General features: G+C 44.5%; 1 protein-coding gene across 1 annotated transcript in view; it reads right to left on the minus strand.

Annotated features, from left to right (window-relative positions):
• Txnrd3 (thioredoxin reductase 3) overlaps positions 1 to 11,672 on the minus strand; it is a 42,916-nt gene extending 31,244 nt beyond the window's left edge. Inside the window, exons 1-7 of the mRNA XM_063237582.1 lie at positions 11,601 to 11,672; positions 10,738 to 11,238; positions 7,630 to 7,690; positions 6,280 to 6,389; positions 4,324 to 4,428; positions 4,065 to 4,137; positions 2,214 to 2,333 (exon numbers count right to left, since the gene is read on the minus strand). Coding sequence (XP_063093652.1) covers positions 2,214 to 2,333; positions 4,065 to 4,137; positions 4,324 to 4,428; positions 6,280 to 6,389; positions 7,630 to 7,690; positions 10,738 to 11,238; positions 11,601 to 11,672 — 1,042 coding nt within the window. The remainder of the gene's footprint in view (positions 1 to 2,213; positions 2,334 to 4,064; positions 4,138 to 4,323; positions 4,429 to 6,279; positions 6,390 to 7,629; positions 7,691 to 10,737; positions 11,239 to 11,600) is intronic.
• Between the last annotated feature and the right edge of the window lie 6,917 nt (positions 11,673 to 18,589).

The raw sequence follows: 18,589 nt of genomic DNA on the forward strand, positions 1-18,589 counted from the left end.
CCCTGTACACCCCAGGCCCAGGCTAAGTATTTTAGAGCTGACTGACTTAGAAGCATTTTATTTATAGGGAATTTTGAGAAGCTTAAATCTTGACTCACTTGAGAAAATTACATTCCTTAAAGTTCCCCATCTGTAAATGTTTTCTAAGTCAACTCTGGGGTGCCACGCTAAGGAGAAAATCCAGTGAGCACTTAGCAGAGTTAGGCACATCTGCTGAGGACTCTACAGTGAGGATGGAGTGTGCACAGGTCCTGGATGTCCTCTTTATGGCAGCACAGAGTCCACATAGTACCAGATGTGACCGTGTACAGGGCTAACAAACCCCAGGGCCCTCAGCCAGACTGACACCCTCTGCCTGCTCTGTGGGCCTCCATGCCAGAGAAGGAAGCCCGCCCTGCCCTGCTCAGCCTTTCGGCCACAGGGACTTGACGGTTCCTGCCGCAGTGGGACTGGATATGCTCTGTCCCTATGAGAATCCAGGGGAAACCTGGCTGCCTTGTGACAGTGACTGGATCATTACAGGTGTCTGGGCCTTTCTCCCAGGAGTAAGTTTGTGGGCCTGGATTCCTGACCATGAGGGCAGAGGCCAGCTCTGCACTTGGGTTCTTCCTTGCATGCCCACCTGCCTCTGCAGGAGCTAGAAAGATGCATGTGTGTGCGCACGAGTGCATTCTTGGACTTCCTTTTTTCTTTAACTATCCAGCCTCATTATTGTTAGAGCAACAGAAAATGGACAAAGAAATGTCACCTGGGGTCAATTATTAGAGAAACAGTACAGAAGCATTCTTACTGAAAAAATAAATAAATAAAAAGACTCTTTAGGGATGCTGAGGCAGGGAGATTAAAAGTTTGAGACCAGCCTAGGCAACTTAGTGAGACTCTGTCTCTAAACCAGAATTTACGAAAGGCCTGGGGATATAACTCTGCTCTGTAGGTTCAAAGCCCAGTACTACAAAGAAAGAAAGGAAGGAAGACTCCTTGACTACCTGCTGAATTGAAATGTCCATCCTCCAAACTCTGCTCCAGTGAGTAAGAGTTTGGCAGCAATGGCTCAAATTAGCTCTCTCTTTAGATTCCTAGAGTCCTAAATTCTACCCTGAAAAAATTGAATCCTGTTAGCCTCTGTAACAACCCTCCTGGTTTCTTCCTCTTCCTGACCCACTTATCCCAGGTATTAAAAAATGACCATTTTGTCTTTTTTCTCTTGATATTAGTACATGTTTGCAGCATCCAATGATCACTCATCATGGAGAATTTGTACATGTACATAACACATCTTAGTTCCTTTCTGCCTCCTTTCCCTCCTTTTCCCCCAGACCTTTTTCTCCTTCCCACCTGCAAAAGCTCTATTTCCGTATTTTCCATGTTCTACCTGTCTTCCACATGCCATAACTCAAAAGCTGGCTGCACTGTAGACTTGGTGAGGCCTGTGTCACCTCTCCCCCTCCACACCCGACCCTGTCATACTGAGTACTGTGGTGCCACTGGAGGACCCAGAGCCCTAACCAGCTCTCTCCTCTCCTGCTTCAACTGCTCCACAGCTCTGCTATTTCTGGAGTGAACCTTAACTCCTTCGAATGGTATGTGAGGCACTGTGATGCTTATCATGCTGACCTTTCTCCCAATCCTTTCCTCACGCCAGCCACTCACTGTCCCCCACCCCATTTTCTCACACCTGCATAGCACGGTCCCTGCGCTTACTTCTGTGTGGTCTTCAAACTCGATGGTCACCTTGTCTCCACCCTCACCCCTCGAGTCTGTGCCATGCAGCGGTGTAAATTATACTGCACTTAGTGGGCTTCCTTGTGTCTCCCCAACAGAGTCTGTGCATCTTCAGAGCCCAGCCAAGAAATGCTTAGTGCTGAATTTGTTTTCCACTTCTCATTAACCAAAGAGATACACCACCACTGATATATTAAAAATGTTATTGCAGTAACAGATAAAATTCAAACAACAGCCCCTGCTACTCTATTTTTTTTTCACACTTGAAGAAAACCTTAAAAGAACCATCACTGTCTCCCACATTGCTAGGGGCTGAGACCACCCCGTCCCAGACATGGGCCTAGGATAGCAGGGCCATCTCTGCGGCAACTGGACCTTCTGGGCACATAGAGGCCTCCTACTGATGCCTGGCTCTGCTATAAAAGTAACCAGCTAAGTTTCCATCTAAGGGTGTCACCCTCTCTCTTCCCTGTCAACCCATCCCCACTCACCTTTCTGACTGTACTCCCAGCCAAACTTCCTGGAGTCCCGCAAGGCCTGCCCCAGGAGGGCAGCCTGATGCATCAGCTTCTTAGGGATGCAACCCACATTCACGCAAGTACCACCGAGGCCTGAGGAGCATGGAATAATTGAAGGTTTCCTGTGTGCCTGTAGTGTGTCTCCACAACTTGTAGTGTCACTAAAACACATGGAAGCAACAAGCTCAACAGTAAAGGGGGTGATGCCCCACCCAAAATAAGATACCAGTGATTCAATCAGACTTTCCAGGTAACCTTGAGTCTGGAGGAGCTCAACCACAGGCAAACACATGCATGTGCACATGGGTATTGTGGAGGACACTTGCATCTGTCCCTCAGTGGTATGGGGCTGGATTAGTTTTCTCAGCTGCACCCAAGAGTCAGGAGCTCAGCTTCTGGTCTTGGGTTTGGCAAGGCTGGCCCCTGAGCCAGCTGGGTCCTCTGCAAGCTGCCTGGTAACATCCATTTTGGATCTGAGCAACCCCAAACTGATCATGTTGAGCACCCTCTGCAGGGCAGAAGTAGGCTTCCCTTTAGCTGACAGTTCTGTGATGCCAGATACTGGTAGAGTGTCTGGGATAGGAAAGGGAGAGAGCAGAAGAGAAAGGAAACAGGGCAGCAGGAGAAGCAGAGGAGTGTATAGACACTCCAAGAATATCAGAGGAAAAACCAAGGTAGGTTGTTTTACCAGTTGAATTCTAGACTGAAACTTTTTGAGTTAATATGCATTTTTAAAAATGATTTTGAGTTGGGCATGGTGACACATACTGTAATTACAGCACTCAGGAGGCTGACTCAGAAGGATTGTTGTGAGTTTGAGCCCAGCCTGGTCTACAGAATGAGTTCAAGGCCATCTTAAACTACACAGAAGGGCCCTGTCTAAAAACAACAGCAACAACAGAAGATTTTGATATTCACCAGGGTCTGGCAGAAAAGAGAAGCCACACTCAGGCCAGGTAACTGAAGAAGGTTCATGGAGAAATTATTACAAAGTACAGACAGAAAGGGACCGAACAGTCTCCCAAACCAGTGACAGCAAGGACACTGGCAGCCCCAAGGGAGGGGACAACAAGGCCGAGTGTCATGACCCAGAGGGGCCTCTGACATGAGTTGTTTTCCCGGGGAGCAGGTAGTGACCCAATAGGGTGGGAGCCAGGGAAATAAGGATCCAGCTCCACCTCTTCTCTCTCCAATACTAACACTGGCTGAGCCCACCAGAAACCTGAGGGCAGCGAGGCTGACATCTGATCCATCTTCTGAGGCAGAGATGGAAGGAAAATGGATGTGAAGCATGCACAGAAAACACCCAGCACTAAATTTGTGTGTTCTGTTACTGGAAAGCAGTGAACTCAAACACAGCAAGGAGACCACACTGGCCCAGCAAACACAGCAGTCGCAGGGCTGGGTAGCACCGTGCTCCTTGTATATCCACACCGTGGTGGCCAGACCCTAATTCCATCCATTTGGGCAGCCCCTAGACTCACTGACGAAACTGAAGTGCAAACATGGCAAACCTGGGTGACTAGGACATGAGCACACACTGTGTACATGGCAGGGTGAAAACACTAGCACACATACACCAAAAACCATCACACAAGTGGGAAAATGTTAGGGTCATGGAATCTTTCTCTTTTTGTAAAATTCTCCTTAGTTGCTTTTATACTACCTTTTCAATGCCACCATTTGTTAACTATAAGTTGTGACTCAGTGTCCTCATCTAGAGAACAGGCTACTGAACCACTTGAGATTGTTATGGGCCTTCAGTGAAATTATACCAGCAAACAATGTACGTCAAAGCAGAGAAGCCGGAGCAAAGCAGCTCACCCCAGGTTGTGCCCCGCGGTGATGGGATCACGTAGTCCAGCACCATGACTTTCTTTCCCAAGTTGGCAGCTTCCTGCAGAAAAGCAACTACATAAACACATCTTATCATTTTCTTGACCCCAATTTTTCTCTTCTCCAAGTGAAAACATTCTGTGTTATGAAATAACATGGTCTTTTTCCTGAATTAAACCAGCTTAGACTGTAATGCTAAAATATGATCTTTTCAAAAGGCGTCTCTGTGTTTCTCCCCATGTCCCACCTTTGCACAGGAAAGGCCACCAGAGCCACCCCCGATGACGATGAGATCATAATCATAGGCCGAGTTCTCCTGGAGGAGCTTCTGCAGTAAGCCGCTCTGATGGGCCTGTGGGTTCCGAAAGGAGACAAGAGGCTATGTGACTTAAAGTTTTAAAACTATTAATTTCCACTCAGTGTTCAGTCAGCATGCATTTCTTTTCTTAAAACAATCTTAGAAACAACTGGTAAATAATCTAAGTTGGAATGATAAATTTATCGGGATGCTGTTCAGATAGGGTTCACCAGTTATAACTTATGCCAAAGTACATAGATTTCAGCCCGTTTTGACCTATTAGTTGGAATGGAGGCATGTGTCAAATGACCCACAGTCCTGGCTTCGTATCTGTGTCACACAAGGTCATGCTCCGTGATTTAGCATCAAAATATCACTCAGGTGCTCTCAAATAACTAAGCTTCACTTTTCAAGATCCTTGCACCCCTGTGCTAGTCTTTATTTTGAAAACAATTTTTAGGCACCATCAGCAACCACCCCCCCACTTCTATTAAATAGATTGACATTTTATAATTGTGCTGGTGACTTCCCATACAATGTGAACATTTTGTTTCCTTTCAGCAGTAGTTGTGATTCCGGTTTGGCTCTCCTGGGGATGCCAAGCAGTTTAGTCAAGGTAGAAGTTTGATATTTTTATACATGCATGAAGAGCTGGGACACAGCTATTCTTGTTTTTCTTGTTCATTGCCCCCCACCTTCCCCTGTTCTTTATTCCCTTCCCCCTCCTCTCCCTTGGGATCAAACCTAGGGTCTTGAGCATGCTACACAAGCATTTTACCACTGAGTTTGACAGGTGATTTAGCAACAATTTTCTTTATGCAAAGTCAGTTGCGCATCCCCCTTACCTTGGCTTTAAAAAGAGCGAGATGCAACCAGCCCTTCCTGTGAAGCAGAGCAGGTGTTCTGTAGCCAAGAGGGCCCATCAGATGCTAAGTGGCCACCTGAACACTGCTGACTGCAATAGCTTTTAGGATATTCTAAAAAGGGCTCCCCTGCTTCCTGTTAGGACCCCTTGGGGAAATCCATCTGCTATCCAAGGAAAACCCTTTTCATCTAGAAATTCATTTACTACCTCTTACCTCCACATCCATTCTCTGACATCATTTTCCAGGTGGGGACTGTCAGGCCAGTGCTTCAGAAAGTGTTTAGGGGCTATAATTATAGTACTTACCACCTTCACACCAGGCGGCAGCCTCCAGGACTAATAAAGCAGGCCATTACCACATAACACGGTTAATCACAGATTAACATTCCATGCAGACAGTCTTTTTCCCAAACCAAAGTATAATTCTTAATTAAAATTTTAAATAAGTATTTAGTCAATCACTAGTTACTAACATTTGCATACATAAAGGATTCAACAGAACAGAATGTTAACAGAAGTAAATAACCAATTATCAAATAAGGAGTTTATTTAATAAACATCAATTTGTATCTGTCACTCTTTAACAGAATGACTCCTGTTCATTTCTTGCATTCTAAGAACCAAAGAATTAAAAAAACCACGAGTCTTTTAATTTTTGACTAGAATAAAAAGTAGCAGTTTTGACTGGAATGGGTCACCTTGGGCACAGGTGTTGGTGTGGCTTGCATTTTTCTGAAGGACAGCTTTCTATCCTCTTCTCCTCACACAGAGGCCCTGGCCTGTCTCCAGGGTGGCCCCCCTGCCTAGCCTGGCAACCTCACCTGAACTGCTGAGCTTCTGGAAAGTTAAGCAGGCAGAAAAGCTAAAATATTCCCTTAAATATAATCAAGATTATCTGACAACTATCCTATGTGCTTGTTCATTTTACACCCTCTAAAAGACAAAATCAATGGACTCTTAAAGATCATTTTCTCCTCTTTTCAGTACTTTTTAACACAATATCTGAACAGACAGAATTGAAGAATGTGTACTGTGGTTACCTGGAAAACTCGGTCACATCCACCCACGTGTACTTTATTCACAAAAACACTGGGCACGGTTTTCTGGTTAGTCATCTCTAACAGCATTTCCTGAATGCTGGCCCCATCATCTAAAGAATAAAAAATTGTAGTAAGTCACTGTAAGTGACTTCCAACATGCGTGAAGTAAAGTAAGTATAGAACACTCAAATGCTCACAGGTGCACACACAGAGGCCAGTGTGCTTTACAGCTATGCAGTGATGACTCAAGATGCAAAAGTACCTGTGCTTTCAGAAAAAATCTTAAAAAAATAAAGACCAGTCAATTGATTCCTTTTAAAATAACTAAATTAGCTTTTGATGCACAACTCAATGACTATGTTTTCTGTAAAGAATAGTATATCAAGATAAAACTGTTAGCTGAACATAATGGCACAGGCCTATAACATTAGCACTTGAGGCTGAGGCAGGAAGATCTCCATGAGTTTGAGGCCAGCTGGGCTATGCAGTGACTTCAAGGCCAGCCTGAACTATATAGCGAGACTATCTCAAACAAACAAACAAATAGAAGAAGAGATACAATTGTTTTAATAGCAATAACTCAGAAAATACCAATCCATCTGAAAATTTTTTTTTGTCTTTTTCATTTTTTTATCGGTACCAGGGATCGAACTCACAACCGCCTGCTTGCAAGGCAGGTGCTTATGCCGCTGAGCTAAATCCCCAGCCCCATCTGAAAAATTTTTATTCACATAGTTCAAACTTTCGTTTCCATCCCTGAAAATAAAACTGGGTCATAGAGTACTTAAAGCTGTTTTGTTTGGTATACCTTTTACAAAGGTCTCAAAGGATCAAGAGTATTTTACTTCCTAAGGTGACCTGGATGAAGTGAGTCAGTCCATGCAGGCAGATATCAATTTTTTCCCATCACCTCCGCACAGCACCCCAAGTGTACTGTTCAGTGAATATCACATGCATGGATGCCAAGGAGTCAAAAGTACAAAGCTGCAAACAGAATGTGCTCCCCTGACAGTAACACAGTCAGGAAATAGGAGTGGATTTCTTTCATTTAGTACAGCTCTATCTATTTTTTTAGAAAGATGGCAGAGACATCTGAAATATCTCAAATACTTCCAAGTTAACAGCTTATACATCTTCCTTCCACTCCCTTCTCTCAAACAGGAAAAACACACAAATAAGAAAATCTCCACCAAATTATTTGTCATATAAAGGTTCATTTTCTGCATGGTGAAACAGACAAAAATGGCTCACCTAACACAAAGAGACAAGAGTAAATTGACTTGAACAAAGTAAATGGAGAAAAGTAAATCTTGTTGTCATTTATCACAAAGAACACAATGTACCACTTACCAACTTGATCAAGTTCCAAGATGTTATAGGCAACTCCCAAAGAAGAAAAGAGTTCTTTCACCTGTAACAAAAATGGACCTGTTTCACTCTTGCAAAGGATTCAACAGATATGAATTATAGGCACAGTCGTGACATACTACAGCCTCAAATTCCCCTCAGCCTGCTGGGAGTACCCCTTCAAACGAGTGGGTCCAAGAGACAAGCTGCTCAAAACAGTGGCTCACCACAGCAGAAGGACACTAACATCTCTTAACCCCTCACCCCAGCTCAGTTACACAGGCTAAACTGCTAGCAAGGGCTATCACAAATAAGGGCACCCTTCTTCCATCCAATCCCCCCAGGAGGAGGTCAAAGGCTCTAACCCACGTACCAGGGGCAGAATACTGAGGCCCTGAACCCCTCTCCATCCTAGTCTAGTTCACTTGCAAGGTGAAGCTGCAGGACAGGAAAGGTAAGCCAAAAAAACTAGAATTGTTCATTCCTCTTTAGAGCCCTGCTTATAAAACAGGGGTCATTCCAGGGAGGTCACTGTCCCCACCCCATGCTTTGGAACAAAGGCTCTGAGGTTTTACCCCAGAAGAGGCAAATCCTAAGAACACTGAGCCCCAAAACTCTTCCCAAAAGAGCTGACTTTATTTGAAACAGAATAAGGGGAAGTCCAAGCCTAAAAACTCTCAAAAACAATGGACAGCCAGTGTGGAGGAACAAGCCTGTAATCCCAGCATTTGAGAGGTTGAGGCAGGATCTTGGTAAGTTCCAGGTCAGCCTAGGCTACACAGTGAGTTCAAGGCCAGCTTAAACTACATAGTGATATCTGATGTCTTGTCTAAAAAAAAGAAGAAGAAAGAAAAAATGTAGATTTCAGTGCTAAGAAATTAAGAAGAAACTCATCACTCCATTAGAGCCAACAAGCCAACAAGCTAAAGTAGCCTACCAGCTAGTTTAGCAGACAGAATGAAGGAAAGAGATAGCTAAGAATGGTCCTCATAGGATCACAGTGAACTTCAAAGCTTCCCTCAAAAATTACCCCTGCAAAGAGATCTAGACTTAACTGGATCAAAATACAGAACACTGAACACCCAGGGCACTGTCAGGAACAGCAGAGTAACCAGCTTGCAACTAGCAAAGCCTGAAGTGTGGATGTGATGCCAGCAGGGACAAGCAACACAGCCAAGGAGCCCTATTAACCCTGTCACCATGGCTGTACCTGCTGCAAGGAACAATGTAGGCCTCAGCTGGGGTGGGAAGGAGCTACCCTGACAAACCAGCTAGCTCGCTATCACACAGCGAGTATGCAGGTGATTGGACTTGAGTGATGGTGACTGGACTTGAGTGTTCACACTAGTGTGGAAAGGACAGGTTCTGCAGAAAGTGAGACAGCAGCAACCAAATCAGAGAAAAAGCACAGGGATTTGCACTCACACCACCAATACCACCAGTTCCAGGAGAATTAAGGAAAGCGACTGTGGAAAGAAAGCATATTATAAAACTCCCAGCAGCTAAATCAGGAGAATATATTTATGACCACGGAGAAGAAAAATAGGTCTCCCAAGTAAGACACAAAAGGCACAAGCTGGCTTATAAAAAAGTGACAGTTTCAGTGACATTAAAAATTTCAGGTAACCAAAACAGCCCAAAAAGAGAATAAAAAGAAAAGTAAAATCTAGGAGACTTTCCAATCTATGTAACGGAAGGATTAGTATCTAAAATATACAAAGAACACCTACAAATCTGCATAACAAAATGAAAACATTTTGAAACAAAAAGGACTTGCTGGGGGCTGGGGATTTAGCTCAGCGGCATAGGTATCTGCCTTGGAAGCAGGCAGTCGTGGGTTCGATCCCTGGTACCGATAAAAAGGAAAAAGAAAAAAAAAAAAGGACTGGTTGTTTCATAGAAGAGGAAAATTCAAGTGACCTATAAACAAGTGAAGTTCATCAGGTACATGCAAAATTCAGGCTACAAGGACATATCATTTCATAATTGCCAGGATGGCAAAAGGTAAAAATATCAACTGTTAGCAGGGATACAGAGCAAGAGGAGCTGTTTTACACTGGTGAGGGCAAACTGCTATAAGTGCTTAGAGAAACTGTCGGGCTTCACTTTGGCAATTGAGGATTTCAAGCATCTTTCCTGGCCCAGCAGTTAGAGCAAGTCTTCCGTATGTGTACTGAGAGATGTGCCCAATGCCAGGCGTGCAGCCATACTGTTTTCACGAAAAATTAATAGAAACAGCAGAATGATGAACTGTGGGACTCATTCCAGGCAACAGCATGGCAATAAAAATCAATGAGCCACAGCTACAGGTACTAACATGCATCACTCTCTGGTCTACACATAACTCTCCAGAAAAGAACTGCAAAGGATTCTATCTGCAAAAAGTCCCAAAACAGGAAAAAAGGAACAAAGAATTAACTACATGTGTGTAAATGAATGTATTTGGTGAAATTGAGTAAGAATAAGGTATTTTGGACAGTGGTAGGGTGGGAAGAGATATCCCAGGAGGCTTCTAAGTGACTAACATCATCTTGTTATTCTTTAGCTTTAATATGATTGAATACATGTTTTAAGAATATGTATATATGTATATGTAATCAATGTAAGCATCGAATTTGAAAACGAAATCCTGTTAATTCCATGAGCGTGACCCAACAGTGGTGTGTATATTTTTTTCCATGCCTCATTTTTCAACTTTCTGATAAAGAGAACTAAATTTCAAAGTATTCAAGTCCGTATTTCACAAGTGGGTTAGGATTCAAAGGATCGTTTCCAAGTGCTGTTAGATTTTCCCGGTGCAGGGGATGGACCTAAGGCCTTCAGGAGGGCTCTACCCCTGGGCTTCGCCCCTCACCCACTCCCTAAGAATGTTTGCTCCTGAAATGACGCCCAACGCCTATCTGGCCCCAAAGCGAAGGCAGCACAGCCTGAATGACTCTGAGTTCGTGTCCCCGTTCCGCTTTCTCGCATCCTCACTTCAGGATGTGCGGACCCCAGGGCTGCTTGGGTTGGGCCCTGCGGGTGACCCCGTTCTGGCCCTGAGCGACTCGGAGGGAGGCGGCCTCTGCCCGCTCAGTCCCTCTCTGGACAGCAGGCCGGGCCCGCCCCTACCCGCTGGCCGTGGGGACAGTAGCTCTTGTTGAAGATCATCACCCGGTTGTTCTCGATGAGGCCGCGCAGTCGGCGCTGCAGCTCCTCGCGGGTCTCAGGCGACGGCCGGGCGGTCCTAGGGGACAACCGGGAGCGGTGCTCGGGCGGCGACATGGGGACGCCGGGGAAGCTGCCCAGGGGGCGGTTGGGGACAATGCCCGCTTTTCCGCGTCTAGGCGAGTTCGGCGCCCACAGTGGTGACTGGGGCGACGGCGGCGACTTGGAGGACGGCGGAGGCTCCAGGGCCGCGCTCTCAGTGCCGGCTGTGCCGGGCCTGCTCAGAAACCGAGATGCGCGACGCAACAAACACTGCGGCTGAAGGTCCCCGAAAACAGTCAGTGCGGAGAGGTAGCACCGGTATCCGCCAACTGCTCTAAGGAAGGGGTAATGAGGGCTCACGCCCCGCCCCCGGCGCCGCCCCGCCCCGGCGCCGCCCCGCCCCCGGAGCCGCCCCGCCCCCAACTAGGTAGCTGCTAGCCCTCTGCTAAAAGTCGCTAGCCATTGGCAGAGAGAGGCGGGACAGGTGTCAAGCTGCTGTCATCGCAGTGTCCTGTGCACATCCCATGACCAGCCAGTCTCTGACGACGCCCAAAATCTTCCACTCCTGACAATCTCCAATATGTGGTCTCTATCCATGGAGGACAGATTCTCGATTTTATATGAGAAGTGTGGATAGAAAGATGGACAGTTTTAAAAGTTTGCATCACGCATGTTAAATAAAAACATCACATTTCCTATAACGCAGTTCCTGGGTTGTTCTTCCTCAATTCCCTTCTGCGAAGCACCCCGCGGCCACGCCTGGAGATCGGTCCTGTGTCCCTTGCCTGGATGGGTGGAGGTAGAAAGCCACACGGTGACAGGTACCACCTGACTTGGGAGAAGCTCCTCATTGCCATCCTACCAGGTGCCACGCTGGTCTTGAACTCTCATCCTCCAGGATGGGGTGGAGGGGACTTCGGTGATTCACTGGCTTTCTGGCCTTGCTTGTTTGGGCGGCCACACTGACCAAGGGCCATTCTGCAAGCGTTGCTCCTTGTCATCATGTCTCACACGAGTGTTACCTTCTTGGGGAGCCTTTTGCTGTGTGCTGAGTTTGAGCAATCCCTGAGCCCCATTATCTTGCATGTGCTAGTTTCTTGATGCCACACAAATTGCTACTTTTCAATGATCTCCTAAGATTTCTGGGAACCTGGTTCTTGTTTACCCATTATCACCACTAGAATATGAGCTCTTCATCACTGGTTCCTAGCTCTAGGCAAGGAGTCTAGCACAGTGCCAAACTCATAGTTGGCAAGCAATACAGACTTACTGCAAGACTGCCTCACATAGATTGCTCTAATTTGCTCCCCTCTTAAACGTGACAGGCCAGTTGAAAATGCTTTCCCTTCCTACTTTGCTTATCCAGAGAGTGCCAGATCAGAGAGGTGGCCTAAAGACCAGGTCTTTGGGGACTCCCCACCCTGCTGTCCCCACCTGAGTTTGCTAGTCCATTTTACACCTTCCCCTCACAGGCTCTTAGGATATACCCATTTCCAAGCATTAGGAGTTAAACAATGAATGGCAGCGCCTGTCTGCAGAAGGTGGAGCTCAAAAATAAGGACCCCAAATGGGAAAATGCTTTTAAAGAGAGGAATAAATATCCTTAAACTGGCTGAAGGACTGAAGGAAAATCAGTCCAGATGGTCAGAGTGGGCACCAGACAGAAGGAGGGCACTTGGTTGAACCAGAGAAGCAGAGCACAGCTTAGTGCATTTGGGAAAATGCTGGAAGACCCAAAAATGGCCAGAGGTGAGAGAGAATTAGTGTTGCTGAAGTGAGCAGGGCCAGATGGCTGGTCACGTGGCCTGCTGTGCCAGGAAAGCCTCCAGGAAACAAAAGGGGGGGGCAGCAAATTCGGGCATCCGAGAGGCGGCTGCCCTGTTAGCTTGAAGAAGGGCCAGTTTGGGGAAACTGAGGAAAAAAGGAACCAGTACAAGAGGGACATCCCCTTTCTTCTTCCTAGTTATCTTTCTCTTGTTTCTTATCCACCTCACCAAATTTTACTATGTTTTACTTACCTTTTTCAAGGAAAGCTTCTTATTTGTTGACCAAATGCACTTGTTTCATTTTCTAATTCATAAATTTCTGCTTTTGCCTTTGTTCCTTTGTCTCATTTTCTTGGAACCAGTCATTTTGCATTTTTTCTTACTCCTTAAGTTGAATTTACTTCATTCACCTGTGTTTCCTTTTATAAAATGTTCCTTTTGCAAACAAACACAGTCATTTTTTCCAAAAAGAAACAAAACATATTGAAGTAGCAGGACCCTCAAACTATAGATAATAATTGTCCCAAAGGCTCACAAACCCTACTTGTGGCTAGTATAAGATGATCATCATTCCAGCCACTATTGAAAGCATTTAAACAGATAGTAGGATGTGTAGAGATATAATTTTATAAAATATGGTCATGCTAATTATAAAAATAAAAGTAGATGAAATTATAAGGAAAAAAACTACAGTGAAACTATTGGAATTTTAAATTTAGATTTTCCAGACATTTTCCCAGAAAAGATTAGTTTCTTAAAGAGCTCTTTAAAGAAAAATCATGAAATGAAATTGACGTCATTATGTTACTAACAATTTCAACCTTTAACTGTATGTTTTTATTTCTTGGTTAAGAAAATGAAAAAGCTATAACACTGACATGTTTTCCTACCTCTCCTCCTCACTCATGAATTTCATAAAGTCTACTACTATTCTTACATTATCAGGCTCTATGACGTTGGTATTCTGCTTGGTTACCATGAATTCTGCTTGGTAACCACACAATTTAGTCTTCCCCTTGTAAACAGGTATTTAAGGAGATTTGATGTCACATACCAAACTTCTTATGCCTTTTTCATCCATGAATTTCAATATTTCAATTGTTTGGTTTGAGTTATCACTTGGAATTTTCTGTTTCTTTGTGGTACTGGGTGGTAGTTGGTGGTACTGGGGATTGAACACATGTGCTGAACTATGCCTTCAGTCCACCCCCCCCCACTTCCTTTATATTTTGAGACAAGGTCTCACTAAATTTGCCTGGCTTGCCTTGAACTTCTGAACACTTCATATCAGCCTCCTGAGTATCCCACATACATATTTTAAAAAGGGATTATGGTTACTATCTGCCTTGAGTGTTACTGTTCTTGAGAATGCCTGTCTCATATGAACATGAACAATCGAGCTAATTCTAAAATGCACGATAAAACCTTCTCTCTGAGGACTGCAGCTGTTCCTCTCAATCTTGTGGAACAGAGTATGCACATGAAAATCTCGAGAACAAGTTTGCCTTCTCATATCACATATTATATTTGCTCTCTATTGCTACCAAACAAATTACTTCCAAAGTGAGCTGCAGAAAGCAGCAAATACTAATTATCTCACAGTTGCAGTGAGTCAGAAAGGTGGAAACATTATTAAATGACTGTGGCTGGATGGCTGTGTGAGGTTGTTAAGCTATGGAATAGGGCGGGAAATCTGCTTCTGGGATGTTCATCATGATTGTCAACTTGGTTGGTTTGAGAGATGCCTAGGATATTAGTAAAGTGCATTTCCAGGTGTGTCAGGGTGGGTCAGAGGTCACCTGTGGGCTGTATGTGGTCCCTGGCCCCTCCCTCTATGTCTTTTTCATGATTCTCTGCTTCCTGGATTCCAGGAGCAGAACAGTTTTCCTCCACTATACCCTTTCGCCATAACATTTCTCCCTTGGACTGAACCCTCTGAAACCATGAGTGAAAATAAACTGTTTCTGCTTTAAATTGTCTATGTGAAGGATCTTGTCTCAGCAATGAGAAAGCTGATTCATGCAGCTTTCGTGTTAACTTACACGGCTCTTGACAGGACTCACTTCGTTTCAGGGAATTCTCTGTAGGTTTCCTCATTGCAGGTGAATTTACAGACCGGAATTCAAACTTCAGAAGTGACATCCCATCCCCTGTGTGGCATTCTTTTACCTACCTAGAGGCCATGATGTCCAGCTCATACTCAAGGAAAGAAAACTTCAGCTCCGCCTATTGAAAAGACGAGTATCAAAGAAATTAAGGTTACACTTCTAAGACCACCACACACCATGACTTATTTCTCCTGTTTAAAAAAACAGTGTTATCTTTTTATTTACCCTTGATGTTGGGAAACTTTACTCAGCTATGCCTTGGAGTGATTCTACTAATAGCCATCCTTTGGTTATGAAGAGAAACTACATAATGCAAAATAAATACCCTGAAAACAAAAATGGGAAAAAGAAGGCAACTGAGTCTTTGGCACCCCATTGAGTGACCTTACCTGAAAGTTGATTTATGTTTGCACAGTTGTAGTCTAATAAATTCTCTTAATTATTTGTACCCAGCTTTAAACCAAAATCAACTTAACACAAATAAAAACATTTCAAAGTTTTAATGTCAGGTGCAGAAAAACACTTGATTCATAGTTTCCTAGTAGTTATATCTCTTATAAGATATGATTCTTAGTTAACTTTTTAGCCTATTTTTAAATTTTTTTTCCAAATACTGCTATTGCCAAATCTACTTTCTTTTGTTGGTGTTTGCATATATGTCTTTTTCCATCTATATTAACTTTCCCTGGCTATAAGGAAATCCCTGAGATAAACTGAAAGAGTCAGGCTGCAGTAACTGGAGGCCCATTGCTTTTGGCCACTGTGGCAAAGGACATCATGGCAGAGGGACACGGGATTGAAAACTTACTTTTCTCATAGTGAGCAGGAAGCAGGGAGAAACAGGGAGAGAGGGTCAGAAGGGGCTGGGGGCAGGGGGATGGAAAGAGACAGACGGGAAGGTGCCAAAGTCTCAGTGTCCCCTCCAAGGTCACGCCCCCAGTAACCTTTCTTCCTCCCAGTATGCTTTGCCTCCTGAAGGCCCTACCATCTCCAGTAGCACCATCTTGCTGGTGACCAAGCCTTTACCATCTCAGCTTTTGGGAGACATTTAAGGTGCAAACCCTATCAGCACCATTTTTTTCAATAATTATTTATCTTTCCCTTCTGTATTTGTCTCATAGGATAGAGTCTTAATTAATTGAAAAAGATACAAAAAATCAGATGACAGAGTTAAGAAGATACAGCATGGCAGCAGGCTATGGTTGTTTTGGGCCAGCAAGGTAAAAAAGAAACAAGAAAATGGGGAAAAGGCATGGGGTTGTGGCTGACAATGATAGGTTTCATTTTTATGAGTGAGAAAAATGTTCTGAAGTGATTCTAGTGATTAATGCATAAATCTGTGACAACACTGAAAGCCACTGGATTGACCTTTCTATGTAGGAATTGTGTGGTATGTGAATTAGATTGCTTTATGTGTATGGTGCTGGGGTCTTCATGCTGAGCTACATCCTTAGCCTTTTTTTATTTTTGTTTTTATTTTGAGAGAAGGTGTCACTGTGTCATTAAATCGCCTAGGCTGGGCTTGAACCTGTGATCTTCCTGCCTCAGTCTCCTGAAGTACTAGGACTACAGACATGCATAACCCCACCTGGCTGTGAATTATATCTTGAAGATTTCAGAAAAGAAGATATTGAAGAAACAAACTAAGAATAAGATGATTTGAAAAAAGAAGCAATAGAACTATAAAAACTCATACATTTTAAGTATTGTTGCCCAAACTTATTTATATGCATATAAAAATATTTTCATATTTCGAATATGTATATATTCATATGTATATGCACATATGTGCATGAGTCTATATATGAGAAAATTTCCCACAATGTGGAACAATATGGTCAAAAGTCAGAAAATATAAAAGCAAAGATAAGAAATCAAGAAAATCAATCCAAACGTCTAAGAGAAGGCCCTGAAACAGAAAAAGGGACAAACAGTACAGTGATACTAAGAGAAATTTTCCAGAAATGAATCACATAAGTCTTCAAGTCGTATGCCCTCCTCCATGCTCAGTTTAATAAATAAAAGACTCCGGTGACATCATCACAAAATTCCAGAATATCAAGAATAGTGAAAATATTCAGATTAAGGGGGAAATATCCAAAAAAGAAACCTGGGATTGCCACAGTTGCCTGCCAGAGGCAGCACAGACCTGTCATGAGCAGGCTGTTTTCCTAGTACCAGGCTCCAAAGGACAGAGGTCACAATTCACAGAGACACAGTCCTCCAGTTGGATGACCTGGGACAAGTCTAGGGATAGAAGAATGAAGAAGGGAGCAGCAGAAGAATGGATTTAGTAGGTGTATCAGTTAGCTATGCAGTGTAACAAAACACCCAGAAGTTTAGTAGCTCCAAATCACAACCATGCAGTATTGTTCTTGAGTTTGTTGGTTCTGTTAACTGAGCTGGACTTGGCAGGTCTTACTTATGTATCAGCTGTACGTACATATGCTGTGTTTCAGCTGGGTGGCTCTATCAATTTATTTGGGCTCTTTAGCTTCTGGAGACTCAGCTAGGACCACTGGGCTGACTCCTTTGGCTCTGGGTGGTGTGTCAACCTACAGCAGCTCAGAGATGAGAGAGATTGTGTGTTTGTGTGTATGCATGGTGTCTTGAGGCCTAGCCTTAGAACCAGAATACCTTAAATACCTTACTTCTGCCATGTTCTGTTGACCAAAGTCACAGCCAGCTCTGATCCAAGGATTAGGAAAATGTTCTATGTCTTGCTGCAGTTGCTTCATGGTAGACATTAGTAAGGACACAAGAGCTGGATGGGCTACACGAAAGGGCTACTTTTGTGACCAATTTACCATGGGGAAAGAAAATAAGGTTTATGAAAGGTAGCACAGGGGCTGCAGATGTAGTCAGTGGCATAAGCGCCTGCCTAGCAAGTACCCATCTCGGGTACCAAGTAGCACACAGGTATCTCTCTTTCAATGTGAGATCTCTACTGTGTTCCTCTGAGACCTGGATGCAAACAAGTCATTATCCAGATCAGAACCCTAGACCCTCTGTGAGGCATACACACTTGCATATTCACTTACCTATATTCCATATGCAGAGAAGTCTCTGAGGGTCCCAGCATGACTCCCCCGCCCCCACCTCCCCCCAGCTCATGGCTGCCCCAGAGTGATCTTCAGCTCTGCCCTGGAGCATCAAAGGGGACCCCAACGCTTGGGGGCAGCAGGGCTCAGACCGAGGATGGGGACAGAAGTGACCCCCCTTCCTTGCTGGAGCTGATCTTTCCGGAAGCCAGCCAAGGAGGTTCCGAGGGTAATGGAAGTGCCTGCTCAGGCGGAAACTTAGAATTATGCCAGCTGCTCCCCTGTCTGCGAATGGAGACCTTAAGTCATCTTGGAACAGATTTGCCTTATTATCTCTCAGGTCTCCTTAAGTTATATAAATGGGATGCAAGTTGGTGCTGCTGTTTTTGAGAAGGGGTTTAAATGGACCTTGCTTTCTTTGGCTTGGAAACGCGCTACTGTCCAGAGTCCTTAATGTGCGAAGCCCAGGGGGAAGAGCAGTTGCAGATTTGCTCACAGGCTAAGGGGCTGCTGGGACTGCGAAGCAACTCAGGCCACCGATCTCTCTCTCTCTCTCTCTCTCTCTCTCTCTCTCTCTCTCTCTCTCTCTCTCTCTTTTCTCAGACCCAGAGGCTCCCACTGTCTGATTGTCTGCTGGCGCTACTGACTGCTGTCCCAGGCAAGAATGAAGTCACAGCCTCAAAGGGGTCTTCTCTGCCAGGTAGGGGCAGAATCTGGGCTGGCTGTCAACCTCAGGTGCTGCTACCGGGTGCAGCTTGGGCCATGCCCACCACTTTAAGTTCAAGAGTGCAGGCTCTAGAACTCCAGAGTGGGGCACCTGTCTCTGGAGGGAGCTGTCTCTGGAAGGTTGCAAGCTCCA

This window comes from Cavia porcellus, unplaced genomic scaffold (assembly GCF_034190915.1).
Source record: "Cavia porcellus strain 051 isolate PalLab524CR breed Dunkin Hartley unplaced genomic scaffold, mCavPor4.1 scaffold_27, whole genome shotgun sequence".
Taxonomy (NCBI): domain Eukaryota; kingdom Metazoa; phylum Chordata; class Mammalia; order Rodentia; family Caviidae; genus Cavia; species Cavia porcellus.